This window comes from Ascaphus truei, chromosome 7 (genome assembly GCF_040206685.1).
Source record: "Ascaphus truei isolate aAscTru1 chromosome 7, aAscTru1.hap1, whole genome shotgun sequence".
NCBI classification, from domain to species: domain Eukaryota; kingdom Metazoa; phylum Chordata; class Amphibia; order Anura; family Ascaphidae; genus Ascaphus; species Ascaphus truei.
The window spans coordinates 59,515,201-59,531,373 of record NC_134489.1 but is presented as its reverse complement, the minus strand read 5'-3'; the positions used below and the strand labels follow the sequence as shown (position 1 = coordinate 59,531,373).

The 16,173-nt window shown below is 43.9% G+C and overlaps 1 protein-coding gene across 9 annotated transcripts in view; it reads right to left on the bottom strand.

The window, feature by feature from the left end:
- RAPH1 (Ras association (RalGDS/AF-6) and pleckstrin homology domains 1) overlaps positions 1–16,173 on the bottom strand; it is a 140,883-nt gene that overhangs the window by 49,726 nt on the left and 74,984 nt on the right. For 5 of the 9 annotated variants that reach the window (XM_075608553.1, XM_075608554.1, XM_075608557.1 and 2 more), the window contains 3 exons: positions 14,832–15,038; positions 11,567–11,672; positions 9,407–9,918 (listed from right to left, as the gene is read on the bottom strand). In XM_075608553.1, the coding sequence (XP_075464668.1) occupies positions 9,407–9,918; positions 11,567–11,672; positions 14,832–15,038 (825 nt within the window). Of the gene's footprint in view, positions 1–9,406; positions 9,919–11,566; positions 11,673–13,430; positions 13,498–14,831; positions 15,039–16,173 lie in introns of those variants that run through there. The other 4 variants (XM_075608558.1, XM_075608559.1, XM_075608560.1 and 1 more) reach the window with 2 other exon arrangements.

Sequence of the window (16,173 nt, the reverse complement as noted above, 5' to 3'; positions counted from 1 at the left end):
AGGGTGACAGAGAGAGAGAGAGAGAGAGAGAGAGAGGGTGACAGAGAGAGAGAGGGTGACAGAGAGAGAGAGAGGGTGACAGAGAGAGAGAGAGGGTGACAGAGAGAGAGAGAGGGTGACAGAGAGAGAGAGAGGGTGACAGAGAGAGAGAGGGTGACAGAGAGAGAGAGGGTGACAGAGAGAGAGAGGGTGACAGAGAGAGGGTGAGAGAGACACACACACTGGTACACACACACACTGGTACACACACACACTGGTACACACACACAGTGGTACACACACACACACACACACACACACACACACACACTGGTACACACACACACACACTGGCACACACACACTGGTACACACACACACACACACACACACACACACACTGGTACACACACACACTGGTACACACACACACTGGTACACACACACACTGGTACACACACACACACCCACTGGTACACACACACACACACACTGGTACACACACACACACACACACACACACACACACACACACACTGGTACACACACACATACACACTGGTACACACACACACACACACACACACACTGGCACACACACACTGGTACACACACACACACTGGTACACACACACTGGTACACACACACACACACACACACTGGTACACACACACACTGTATACACACCCACTGGTACACACTGGTACACACTGGTACACACACACACACACACACACACACTGGTACACACACACACACACACACACACACACACTGGTACACACACACACACACACACACTGGTACACACACACACACACACACACACACACACTGGTACACACACACACACACTGGTACACACACACACACTGGTACACACACACACACTGGTACACACACACACACTGGTACACACACACACACACAGGTACACACACACACACACACACTGGTACACACACACACACACACACACACACACACACACTGGTACACACACACACACTGGTACACACACACACACACACTGGTACACACACACACTGGTACACACACACACTGGTACACACACACACACTGGTACACACACACACACACACACTGGTACACACACACACTGGTACACACACACACACACTGGTACACACACACACACACACACACACACACACACTGGTACACACACACACACTGGTACACACACACACACACTGGTACACACACACTGGTACACACACACACACACTGGTACACACACACACTGGTACACACACACACACAGACACTGGTACACACACACACAGACACTGGTACACACACGCACACACAGACACTGGTACACACACACACAGACACTGGTACACACACACACACTGGTACACACACACACACAGACACTGGTACACACACTGGTACACACACACTGGAGTACAGACAGAGGCAGCCACGAGCAGGTGGCTCTCCGTCTCCCCCTGCACCCACCCACGCGCCCATCTACCGCACCAAGGGGGGGGGGGGGGGATAGGAGCGCCGGGACGCAAAGGTAAACTGCCGCCCCCCCTCCCCCGGCGGGCAGCCACGGGTTCCCGGGGCAGAATGGGGGAACACCGCGCAGCCACCACTGCCCGCCCCCGCGCCCATCTCCCAAACCAAGGGGACAGGGGGGAAGGGAGCGCCAGGACAGGAGGCAAAGGATCAAAAACCCACCTCCTATCCCCCCGGGCGGGCAGAGGGGGGGAGACACCGCGCAGAAGAGCCAGGAGCCGCGGGCCGAGACACATACCACGTGTGCTCTGCCGCAGGAAGCGGAAGCCCCGCCCCCAGGCACCCTTCCTTCCATCCATTCCACATGCCGGTCCTTGGTGAAGGATGATGCCGGGGGGCGGGGCTTAATGCCGGGACGCAGGGGATTGGCCAACAAGGTAGGAAACTGCCAGGGGGGGGAAGGCATTAAAAAAAAAAAAAAATACTTACCAGCGGGGCTGCTGCAGTCTCCTCCTCCGCGCCGCCGCAGACTCGCGCACAGCGCACAGTGCACCGCAGCTTACTCGCGCACCGCCGGCGACAAAAAAAAAAAAACGGGGACACATTGAGGCAAATCCGGGACATTTCCGGTACACACAGAAAACCGGTACAGCTCCCGAAAAACCGGGACTGTACTGGCAAAAGGGGGACGGGTGGTCACCCTATCTTCACCTCCAACGTTCTACTAGTTAAACAAACCCTGCAGTGAAAAAGGAAAAAAGTCAACAGATAGGTGTTGCAATGTTCAAACTTCTAAAGCTCTGCTTATAGCACCGTATAAATCAGGCCTGCACAACTTGTAAAGTGAGAAGGGCCGAACTGCTCCAGGGAAAACAGATTCGGGCTGCACGGGTGAAACAGCATTTATTATTCAAAATTATACATTTCTTTACCATGTTTACTTGAAACAAAATTACATTTAAAATACTTTAATTCAAATGATGTAATTTCCTAATCATCTCACAAACTTAGGCCATGCTCAGGGTGCCGGCGTCGTGACGCGCGCGCGCACTTTTGGGACGCTTACCTGATTTCCATGGGTAGTTCCTAAAGTGCCCGCTGCACTGTAGCGCGTTGACGCTGCAACGTTTTGCCAAGACAAGTGAATTTGTCTTTCAGGCTGCAGCCGCGTGACGTCAGCGTCATGTGAGCTGGTTCAGCCAATGAGGGCAAACCAGCTCAGTGACGCATTCGCCACGTCCCCCTAATCTCCTGAAGCCCAGTGTGCACATCACTGGGGCTGCAAGAGCGTGCAGTGCAGGAGCCACGAGCCTAGGCCAGTGATTCTCAACCAGGGTTCCGCAGAACGGTCCCAGGGGTTCCGCCTAGCCGCCCGCACTCAATGTGCGGCTAGTGACGGCTCTCCCCCTCACCCCAGTGGCCGGTCACAGGACTGCGGAAGCGCGCTCTAGTAGTGCGGCACTTCCGATGCCTGCTGCTAGCTAGAGCGAGCGTGCAGTCCAGCTTGCTCTAGCCCACCGCCACAGCCTGCCCCCTGCCGCCGCGTATGGGGGGGCGGGGGGAGGGAGAAGTGAGATACACGGAGGGGGAGGAAGAAGCGAGATATAGAAAGGGAAGGAGATGTGATATGCAGGGTCGGGTCATGTGAGATGCAGCGGGGTGGGTATATGAGGATGATGATGGAGTGCTGGGGGAGATATGAGGAGATGATGATGATGATGATGATGATGATGGAGTGCTGGGGGAGATATGAGGATGATTTTACCCGTGCAGCCAGATTTTTTAAAATATGTATTGGGGCGGCGTGGGTCTTTTTAATATGTATTGGTGGGGGTCTTTTTAATATGTATTGATGGGGGCCTTTTTAATATGTATTGGCGGGGTATTTTTCTTATGTATTGCGGGGTGGGGTTATATGTATTTAGGGGGGTGGTTTTTTTTTTAGTATGTATTTTGTGGGGGGGATTGAGTGAGGGTGGGGTATTTGACGGAAGGTATGGGTGAGTGAGAGGAGAGAGGGGGGAAGGGAGTGAGGAAAAGAGGACGTAAGAGATAGACGCAGGGGAGAAATACATGTTAGGGGGGAGAGTGAGACGGAGAGCTGAGAAATACATGGGTAGAGGGTGGGAAATAGAGGGGGCTCATGAGATGTGAAATGAACCCAATAGGTGTCAGCCAGATAGAGGTTCCCCGAGATTTTTAGAGAACACTTAAAGGGTTCCTCCAAACAAAAAAGGTTGGGAATCAGTGGTCCAGGCTGTTGCAATGTTTCATTTAGGAGGTAAGATTTACGGTCTGACTTAAAGGTCGGTAGAGAAGGTGCTTGGCGTATACTAGATACATAAAAATAGACACTTCTGACACTAGGGCTGAGTATCTACATTTAAAGCAGCAGTCCCCTCCCAGACACCCCTTTTTTCTTACTGGGAACCACGCGGTGTCTGGAACTGAAACATGCTATTTTCCGCTTCAGGGACCCCTGGTACCCGACATACTTACCGGTAAAAGTATTGCTCGTACTTCCTGGTTTTTTTATTGCTCTGCGTGACGCGGGGCAATAGGAAGCTGCAACGGTTGAACACTTCCTATGGCCCGAATCGAGTGGGAGATTTAAGCTGCCATTTTGTTTCCCCCGAAGGGCGTTTAAAAAAAAAAAAAAAAAAGGGGGGACACTGGGGCAAATGCATGGGTTACTTCCAATTATGCGATCATTATTATTTTTGGATCTTTAAATATACCATTTGCTCCTATATAATATAATCATTTCAAACTTTTAATGTTGTTATTTGTTCTACAGCAGGCGGTTTTGCATAGCTTAAAATTCATTACCATAGAAATGACAGGCTGAGCCATTTATTTAATACAGGACCTAAACCCACAGTAGAAATACTTGCTTGTTTATTCAGGCCTAGGTGCACAAATATATTGATGTGGAGGGCTAATAATGCACCTTAGGACCTGGCCATTTCTCAATGCCAAGCTAAAAATAAATAGAGTAATCGCGTGGCAGGTAGAGACTAACGGTGCAATTCTGCATAGCAGCACACATTACAACTGCAATCAAATGAAAGCGCTCACTTCTCAAACGGCCCCTACAAAACTACACCTATTTCCACTTTCAGTTACACGGGGCGGAACTATTCTCCAGCACTGGGCAGCAGCATCCCAGCACACTGAACAAAGAACAGAGGACGACAGCATTCCAGCTGAAAATAAACATTAGTTTTGCTCACATGGACACAAGTGTTCTTTTAGGGAAGCCATGATAGTTCATTTTGTTCCTGCTCGGGGGGGGGGGGGGGGGGGTATGGGGGAGGAGAGAGGGGTCTGCTACTTTAACCAATGTACGGCCAATGAAAAGCATAGAATGCTCTTTCTTAAACAATGACATGTAGTGGGAACACGCTGTCACTTTCACTGCAGAGGCACAAAACGAATGCTGAAAAGCAAAGGATATAGAAGAAAAAAAAAGTGCTGCTCTTGTCTGCAAGGAATACTTGTGGCTGCCCAAGATCCAGACAAGCTCGCTATGAATGCGGGGCACTGTCAGAGGGCTTCAGAAGGCTGCCAAGCTGCCGAGCCTCAGGACTTGGTCTAATCGAGGACGACTAATTGCAGGATGTTAAAGGTGCAGTCCCGTTTAGGACTAAAATGAAGTAATGGAGTGTTTCATATGTGAAATGTAGACAATTTAACGACTTGCATTTGACTGATCAAGACAAAAAAAAGGTGTCGTTCACCTACTGTGAAGGAGCGGCTCAGCGAGTTAAGTCACTGACTCTGTAAACAAGGACACAGAGTTTGAATCATGGTAGCCCGTTTCATACAGTACCCCGGTGTCACCTTCTTGTGACCTTGGGCAGGTCACTTTATCTCCCTGTGCCTCGGCACCAAAAACATAGATTGTAATCTCAACTGGGGCAGGGACTGTGTCTGCAAAACATCCTATGTGCACCGCACACTTTACTGCAATTGTGTAGCGCTTTGAGTCTTATTGGAAGAAAAGAGCTATATGAAATAAAGATATTATTATTAATATTAACCTATTAAATGCATCACTGTTATTAACTCAATTTGATCTTATGCGAGACCCGTAACCCTTGAAGTAACAAAATCAGGCCAGCAATGTCTTGTAGGCCCCTTTCCCACTCAAGGTGTTCATCTAATATTGGAAGAGGTAAGACCGTGGAAGCGGCTCTCCAATTATTAGGGTTAGAATTATTAGGGATGCAAACAATAAGCATCAGATAAAATGAACTTCTGTGCTTTCCAGTTGAAAAGATAAACACATTCATCTCTCACTGAACTCGAAGATTTCAATAGGTGACTAAACCTTTACACTGTCAGGTCAGCGACCAACACATTGTGCTGCGAGGCGTTGCTGGCCCCTCAGGCAGATGAAGGGCTAAATGGTTCCTATGGAAGCCAATTATACCAGCTACCCATTTGATGCCTCAGAGTGGATACGTATGTGGATTGATAATGTAATGCTAATGCTTCTACCTATATAATCTCCCTTACTAGCAGCACTCCTGCAAATATTATCAGAGTCAAAGTATTATAGATAAATTAGATTGTAAGCTCTTCGGGGCAGGGACTTCTTTTCCCAAAATGTTACTTTTATGCCTGAATCCCTTTTCCCCTTTACGTGTTATTTATATGATTTGTTATCTGTATGATTGTCACGTGTAATACCGCCGTGAAGAGCTATGTACATGAATGGCGCTATATAAATAAAGATATGCATACATAATAGATAGACACATGGCGAGCTTCCCAAGAACGATGTCAAAAACATCCAAAAACACCACCGGCCTCCATGGCCCTTCTCTGTGAACCAATTTAAGTGATGGCTATAAAAATGACTATATTTTTTTACCACAACAATTTGAAGTTTTTGCCCATTTACTTATTGTTTGCCAGTGATTTTTTTCTTTAAACGGCAGGCATATTTTTCTTCAGGCCACTCTGCATGTTTTTTTATCTTGCCATAGTAAACCAAGGTTTTCAAGGACAAAGACAATACAGGATAAAAACATATATTGTCCACAACAGATTGTGAGCCTTTCATTTTTAGTATATACAAGTTGTCAAATCTTAGTATATTGTGCCATCTGCATCTACTGTATAATGAATACTTTCTCCCCCCTCTTAGTGGTGGTATAATGTAAGAAGGGCATCTTGTGACACAGTCAGTTGATAGAAATGATAGTTATTGTGTTCTGAGGACATGACTAGTTACAGAGGCAGAACTGCGCTGTCAGCAACTCTGGCAACAAAAACATTCAACTTGTATGAACTTGGCCGTAACATTGTTTGTTCCAATTTTTATCCCTTAATGCAGCATTTCATTTAAAATCATATAGATGTATGTATGTATATATCACACACACACATATATATATATATATATATATATATATAGCAGAAAATACCCGTGTTAGTCCAGTTGATATATATATATATATATATATATATATATATATATATATATATATATATATATATATATATATATATATATATATATATATATAATTTATTCTGCACTATCGCAACTGGACTAACACGGCTATTTTCTGCTATATATATATATATATGTGTGTGTGTGATATATACATACATACAAAGCTTGAGAAAAGACCTTGTGGTCTGAAACGTACGTTGCTCTTGAGTATTGGTGATTGCCTGATGATTGAGATTAAATAATCCTTTTTCTATTGAGTGTGCTGCGGACTTCATGTTTTTGTGTATCTATTAGACTGGTTGGGGTTCCCAGTCTATCTGCAAGCACCTGGATTTCTGATAAGTATATAGCATCCATTATTTTTGTTCTGTGGCTTTGTTTGTGTGCACCCAGCATTATTATGTGTGTGTGATATATAGATATATAGTAGTGTAGTAGGTATTAGATCATACTTGCTGGTTAAAAAAAAAAAAAACAATGTCCCCGCTCGTTATAGCCTTTTTAATGCGTTTCATTGTATTGAGCCTCCTTGGGTTGCTAGAGCAACCGTTTAGGAAGCCCCAGCACTTCCTGGTTGGAAATAGGCAGCTATATTGGGTGCCCTGGGAAGCAGGATCTTTGCCGATCGATCACGGGAGAACGGATCGATCCGCAGCTTGGATAATTGCACTGCTGTAAATGTAAAAAACTGCTGCATTTATTGAAACATTTATTACCAAACCAGGGAGGAAGAAATGCTGCCTTCAGCACTAGTAGCAGCATTGCATCAGAGAGCAGCCTCTCAAAGACTATGACAAGAGGAGAAGCCTTGTGGGGCAAACGCTGCCTGAGGACGAACCCAGTTTCACTGCCAGTGTCGGCTCTCCTTTTTACCTCGAGTAAAGTCACGTGCCTCCCAGTGTAAGGATTCTGCTCGATCCATGCCGGGTTTTGCTGCAGTTCGGCTTTTCCGGGTTGCCTGCCCTTTCTGCTCAATTTGGCCATTTTTTTTTGTACTGGCAGCCTGATATACAAGGCTGCGGTTCCTAGTGGGAGTCGCCAAACAAGGTTCCAACGTTTGCAGTTTCTGTCGTCTGCGCGGTCGCGCCTTACCCCTGTCTGTTTGGATTCCCCTGTTGCTGACCCCAGACCGTGACCTTGCTGCTTTCTGCCTGACCTTTTGCCCATTTACTGGACTTTGCACCACGGTCGCCAGCCCTGATCTCTGCCTGCTTACCGACTTCGGATACTCTAACAGGACTTGGCCCCTGGGCTCTGGTCGGTTATTCTGCATCCCTAACCTCAGCCCGGCGGGTCCGCCTCCTGATTCAAGACGAGCACCGTCACAAACTGTTCCTCAGGCACCAAAAATAAAGTGATAAACTCTGCGAACAGGTACTCAGTTTCAGCAAAATTCTACATGCAGCGCTGCGCAAATTGTCAGCTCTACAAAAAACAAGATATTACATTTCCCCATGGCAACTCTCCACCTGTAGTGCTGTATTTCTGCCCTGGGAGGTTCTTGGGGAAATTTCTGATAAGGAACACTACAGAATCACTTACATGATTAGGCATGTAATACCAGCACAAGCTTACAATTTCATCTATATCTAACAGCATATGAACATTTGTAGGCGTGTGAATCTTTGAGCGGGCAATAGTGCGCGTGTGCAAATCTGTATATCATTGTCTACACGTGTATCAGCTTGTGTTATGGAGTTGAATGAGGTTAAGTGAGGGGATATTTAAGAATCTGCACTGTTAAGTGTCAACAGAATATCATTGTTCTAGTGGACAATACACAATGTCAGCATTAAACACTGGCAAGATTAACATACAGTACTTTGTTCTTATGCCTGAAGACATATCAAACCATAATATGAGACGTTAGAAATAAAAGATACACACACACAAAGTTTTAGTTCTCATGATATAGTGACCAGTCTATATTTTCCCCTCACAACCTAATTGGTATATTTCTGTAGATGTTCCTTGTCACAAAAGTTTCTAAGACCAACAGTGCCTAATAATAAATGTAGGATTAATTTACCAAAGCCTGAAATAACCCAGCTTTTTATATTTAGAATCCAATGAAGTGGAAAAGTTTATGGCAGCACTCACTGGCAACTTCGTTGGCATTTGTCGAGTAATCAGAAGTTAACTTTTAATATTCCTCTATGTGTTAATGTATACCGTGTTCATGGACCAGCAAAGGATCAATACTATTCACATTTGTTTGAAGTAGTTGTGCAGGTCCATGAACGGATATATAGATATTCATTGGGGAGGCCTTCATCCAGCAGTGATTGACGTGGGATGGGTGAGATATAGATACATATTAGAGAGGAAACTATATGACATTTCGCTCTCCGTATTATCTATAGTACAGTTGCCTCATTTGTGCTCAAAATATAGCCTTATTTTGTATAGAGAACAGTGTGATTTTTAATCCAGTACCCATAAAGACCCCATATTATGTTTTGCATCCCTACCTCAGATATGGGCTGTCCTTGATGCATCAGGTCCAGCTCCTGGGGTCTCATCATTTTGTCGATGTCCAGGGAGTCCATGCTGGAGGCTGCAGAGGTGATGCTGGAACGTGAGGAGTTGCTAACAGAGCGGATATCGCTGTCGCTCACTGTGCCCGCTGATGCCGTCCTCCGGTGATGGATGGTTACTACCGGTTTGGTGTTTTCTACCACAGTCTGCCGGGCTGCCTCGTCCATACTGAGAGAGGCTTGTTCCAGTTGCGCAGTGATGTCATCCAAGGAGAAATTTGCATGAGAGGGCTTGGTCAGCCTCCCGGACGAGGAGGGCAGTCCCTTTAAGTTGCCTTGTTTGGAGCTCATCCGGCCAGCAGGTGGCTTCTGAGAGACCTTCCGTTCGTGAGACTTAAGCGTGTTCTTGGAGGACTGTGACCCGATGCTGCTGAGTTCCTGCTCGATAGAGCACAGATCAGCCATGAGAGCATCTAAATCCACTGTGTCCCCCTGACTCAGGGCTTCTGCAATAAAATAACCATGCAACACCAAAATCAGTGCTCCATTGACAGTCTTCCTCATTCTCTGCATTTTATCTTTACAATGACATGTAGTGAGTCAGGAACGCTCATATAAATGACTGAAGAAGTTTAATGTCTGTCTATGATGAGGCAAGAAATCTATTTACAGACAGTCCTGGTACTTTCATTTTATATTCTACTGAAGTATTCTTACTATTAAAATCTTATAAAAAAACATTTTTCTTTCCCATGTAAACAATGAACACACAATCCCTGCAAGCTCTAACTCCTCCCCACTTTCTAAGTAGCAGGTTTTTCCATGTACCTGTGCAGGACTGGTCTCTTGAGACCTTTTTCCCTCCAGGACTGCATAGTGGTCATGCCGGGACATGGCTGCAAACTTATAACACTTTGACCAAAGGCTGAATGACCCTTACTATGAGAATGCAATCATTTAAGTATTTTACTATGTATTTTCTGTCACATTGGATGTAGTATTGGGTATTTTTGTCTTTTGCCATGTAAACATTGCAAAGGTTTTACCCATGCAGTGAACAAGAGGCTTAAGAGATGTTCCTGGCTACTTATCTTTTCTTAACCGTCTACAACCTAATATTTAGCATGTGGCCATTGGACTAGCTGAAGACAGCAAGCAGACTAAATCACCCAACCCTCAAAACGGCTCAACGGTAGTAGAGAAGTGAACTAGTGCAAACTATGCACAATAAAGAGATAGAAGACAACGGAGTGTTTCAGACAAGAGGGGCAGAGCGCACAAACATGGTTGAAGGGGGACCAACTTCATAGTATTGTGTGCTTTAGATGCCTAGAACACCGCTTGCAGGCAAACGAATTAGCACCAGTGACAAAGTTACCCTTCACTCACAGAAAGTGAAGCAGACCTGTCTTACATAAAATTGTGAAAATTGGACCGTGTGTGTGTACAGGTCCATGGTCTTCAGAGCTAGACAAAAATCATCTTCTTACTGCTTATGTTAAATGTAGCATTGAAAATAGCACATCTGTTATTGGTAACCATTCACAAAGAGTGTCTTTCCAATAACTAGTTGGCATTTCATTGTATTGACAAACAAAAAGGTGCATATACGTTGTTACTTCTTCCATATAGTTAAATATATCCGTATATCCAGCTTTTTACATATGCTAGTGTGGCTCTTTAATAATAGCTCTTTTTGTTGGGTCTCTGCCCTGGTGGTATCTTCACCTACACACAAAAAGCACAAATGAAAATACTCCCCAACAGGCTTGAGAAAAGCCAGGGTAACCTATAGGGGTTGGGTACTTTTAGAGCTACAGCCCAATCCATAGACCCAGTTACCCCGTGGTTAAATTAGGAGTCTTCTGGTAGACTAATATTTACCTACACATAATGGAACATTGAAAATAAAAACATAGGAACATGCAGGATCAATGAACACTTCTTAGAGAACTATTTTAATTTAGAGAGGACACTGGGTTTAAAATGTCAATGCCTTACGTGACCTTTAAAAAGAAAATCACTGTGCACCAGTTTAGATTGTACGTGTACTGGGAAAATGATGCCGTGTCACTTAATATAACGAATTAACAAGTCTTAATTGTGAACCATTCAAATTCTTCTTATAGCGCACCAGAAGGATGGAATTCTTACCATTCAAGTTATACATGGAGAAGCGATATGAGAAGTTTGCAAGATTGGTTTCCTGGCGCAGTGGGGACCTCTTAACGGGTTCCTCAGGCTTCTCTGTATCCAAGCTCTAAGAGCAAATGAGAAAAAGCATTATGATAACAGACACAGTAGGTCCAGCTCGGGGTGGCTTAGACCTAGTTTAAATGTGCAATCCCTCGTAGCCGACCCAAAAAACGTTTTGTAAGAAATGCCGCCTCCAAATTATGCTGCCCCAAAATTTCGCCGACACTGCCCCTACCCTTTTACCACTCTTTCCTTCTCTGTGAGCTAATAAAAGCAAGAAAATCGAGGTGGGGTTTTGCCTGTGCAAATTCTTGTTGAATACACATGGACATAAGACAAAAAGGAAGTAGCCAGAGAAATCCAAGCCTCCCAAGTGTTGTATATCCATCCATTTGAACAAGCGGCACAATGTGGGGATTATGAACATTTATTTTCTAAACTCGTATGGTAAATGGCGCTTCTGCTGTACAGTGTGTTAAGATTACATATTACCGTAAGAAAGCATGAAAAAATCACGTGTCCCGTTTGCAAACCTGCTCTCTGCTTTCCCTCAACCGAGTTACATTAACGGACAGCGTGACCTGAGATTATGGCGTTTTGGGCAGAGAAAAATAAATAAGGCAGACTTTGCGTAGTGAGACTCGTCTGACGTGTATGAAGAAATTGATGCTGGAGAAAGTTCTGTATTCTAACCATGTACGGTTACTTCAAATGAGGGAAGCATGAAAGGGTTACAGATGCATAATACATTGCACCGTTTAATGTTTTCAGAATCCATATTTCAGTGCAAAACCGTATGGATTACAGGTATAATAAGATAATTCCCACAAACACATCCTACTAGTGATAACGGATCTGAGAATAAAGCCAGGTGAAGGTAGAAGTGTTTTTAAAGGAAGCCACCGGTGGGCTGCTCTTTAATGGTTTAATTAGAAGGGTAGGGTGTGAATGTATTCAGTGCACTCTATACAAGTAGTTACAAGGCAAGGGAAACCATTGCTCAGCAGTTTCAACAAGACTTCCAAGTAACCACTGCATCTTTTAAAGGTCCTAAATGCAGGTGGTGGCCACCCTACAATCAGTTTTAAGCTTGAAGGGCTAAGACAGTGGTGAGTAATTGTCTGGAGCCCCGTCCTACCTTTTCTTTTATCTGCATCTCACAGGTGTAACAGAGTAGGAGAAGCTTCAATGTGTTACTGGCCTGAAATGCTAAAGCCTTTCATCTTCATTCAGCTTGTCATTTTAGGACTATGAATGGCAACTTTCAGCCAAATAAAGAATTCCCACTTACGCTTCAACAAAGCAGAATAGAATTGTATACTGTATGGCGACTCATTCCTAAACAGTGGCACCTGCTGAATCAACTCAATGTAGTACGGAAAATTTACCTTGATGTATATTGTACCCCAACAGCAAGACTTAGCCTTAATCTGAGTACTTACACGTCAAACTTGTAGAATACAAACTACAATCTGGATTCTGGATTGAAAACTGGTTAAAGGACAGACAACAGAGGGTTGTCATAAATGAAACTTTTTCAGGTTGGGCTAAAGTCGTGAGTGGAGTACCTCAGGGATCGGTACTGGGACCCCTGCTTTTTAACTTGTTTATTAATGACCTTGAGGTTGGGATCGAGAGCAAAGTCTCCATCTTTGCTGATGATACTAAATTGTGTAAGGTAATAGAATCAGAGCAGGATATAATTTCTCTTCAGAAGGACTTGGAGAGACTGGAAACGTGGGCAGGTAAATGGCAGATGAGGTTTAATACAGATAAATGTAAGGTTATGCATTTGGGATACAAGAATAAAAAGGCGACTTACAAATTAAATGGAGATATATTGGGGGAATCCTTGATGGAGAAGGATTTAGGAGTGCTTGTAGACAGCAGGCTTAGCAATAGTGCCCAATGTCATGCAGTAGCTGCAAAGGCAAACAAGATCTTATCTTGCATCAAACAGGCAATGGATGGAAGGGAAGTAAACATAATTATGCCCCTATACAAAGCATTAGTAAGACCACACCTTGAATATGGAGTACAATTTTGGGCGCCAATCCTAAGAAAAGACATTATGGAACTAGAGAGAGTGCAGAGAAGAGCCACCAAATTAATAAAGGGGGTGGACATTCTAACTTATGAGGAGAGGCTAGCTAAATTAGATTTATTTACATTAGAAAAGATATGAGGGATATGATAACTCTATACAAATATATTCAGGGACAATACAAGGAGCTTTCAAAAGAACTATTCATCCCACGGGCAGTACAAAGGACTCGGGCCATCCCTTAAGGTTGGAGGAAAGGAAATTTCACCAGCAACAAAGGAAAGGGTTCTTTACAGTAAGGGCAGTTAAAATGTGGAATTCATTACCCATGGAGACTGTGATGGCAGATACAATAGATTTGTTCAAAAAAAGTTTGGACATCTTTTTAGTTGGGAAAGGTATACAGGGATATACCAAATAAGTATACATGGGAAGGATGTTGATCCAGGGATTAATTTTTCCCCTTAATGGGGCTTTTTGTTTGCCTTCCTCTGGATCAATAAGTATAGATATATGATAAAGTATCTGTTGTCTAAATTTAGCATAGGTTGAACTTGATGGACGGAAGTTTTTTTTCAACCTCATCTACTATGTAACTATGCAACAATGCAGTATAATGCAGCTACACTCATGTACCATATTTTTCACAATCTGGCTACCGCATTAGAAATAGAGTAAAACTGTTCTTTATTCATTCACTTAAATCAGTTATTTAGCATCAATTGGCATATACATATTTAACGCTTTTGAGCAGGGGTGTGCAAACTGGGGAGCGCAAGATTATCTACGGGGGGAGGGGGGCACGGCGCTTACAGAGGCGCCCTGCGCTCTTCCCCAAGGCATATCAATTAAATGCCGGGAGATCGAGCGACGCCTCTGTAACTTCCCTTACTTTGTCTCCGGCGGCATCGGGCGACGTAACGTGACCCACAGAGCCATTTGACGCCGGAGACATGGTAAGGAGGGGGGCGCGAGCAGCAGGGGGAGAGCAGACTGAAAGGTTTGCGCACCCCTGCTTTAGAGAACCAAAATTGGGGTTTGTGGATAATTGAGACCAGCAAGGAAAATCTTGGTTCAACTTGCAAGAGATGAGGCTACACTGAAGGTCAACAAAGATCAGTAATATATGAAAAACATAATTTAATACAGTTCAGAATCAGATTTAATTTTGTCACTTACACTGATGTATCCACGGTTGTATGAAGCCAAACTAGTGTCACCAGAGTGATTCTCCAATGCACTACTTAGCTGGTGGGGTTTTGTTACCTGGGTGAGTTTGTCCAGCTCCCCCAGCCAGGCCCCAAACATTTTGTCCAGATCCTGGTCTTCCTTATCACTGTCCTCCTCAGCTCCATGATCAAGTTCCTCATCAGATAATTGTTCCATCTGAAACAGACCAAGAAAGATGAGTTTTGTGCAGAGAAGACAATTAGAAGAAGAGCAAGTTAACAGCTACATGAACACATTTGCTCTGCCTCAGTGTATTTTTAGACTTCAATACTATTTTAGTGGCTCTTTCTATATAGTAAGAAGTGGCCAATCTCGAAATTCCCCATTGAAGTCAATTGAGAATTTCTTCCGAAAATGACCAGATTAGCCGTTTAGGATCATATAGAATAAGCGCCATAGTCTTGACTTGGGTTAGGATTTTATTTGTGTATACTGAAATGATTTCTGACCAATGGTTACAATACAAATTATGAATACTGTATGGTATTGCTCACGATTTAAAAAAATCTCCATTTTTTTTTAAACATTCAATGCTTTATTGCTAACGGACACACACACAATGTGGGAATTGAACATGAATACATTTTATATACTACACATGCAGGAATCAAACCCAGGACCTTTCATATGCTAGCACCAATTCCCTACCTGCTACGCCACAGGATTGGTGTGATAAAACAGACTGTAAATGTAATTAACATCTACAACAATTTAGAATGTATTATAATGTATAATTTATGAAAAAATGTTTTATAATTGATAAATTATGATATATTATATAAAAAACATTCTCTACCTGGGTTTGTGTGATGTCATAGACTCTAAAAACAAACTTAACATATAGTCCTGTGGCGTCACAGGTAGGGAATTGGTACTAGCATAAGAAAGGTCCTGGGTTCGATTCCTGCATGTGTATTATATAAAATATAAAACACTCTTAACTGCAAGACCGGCAACCTGGTCGCCTCTGTTCACAGCAAGGAGCGAGACTACCGCAGGAGCTGTGTTCACCGCTATCTCTAGCTGTTACACCACACTCCAGTGGCAGACATGGGGTAAGATCAGCCTTATCGCAGATTTTTTTTTACCCATTTGCTGAACTGCAGTCTCCCACCCTCACATACCTGAATTGTGGGGTTACATACTTTAGGGACAACTGAAAGTAAAGGGTCCGCACCCTGAGGTACTCTAAATTGTGGTGTAGCCAACTATGCAATGTGCCAGACAATGGCCTCTTTAAGTGAGGCACATATATAGATACTCTGTCCATGACTATTGGATTGAGAGAGAT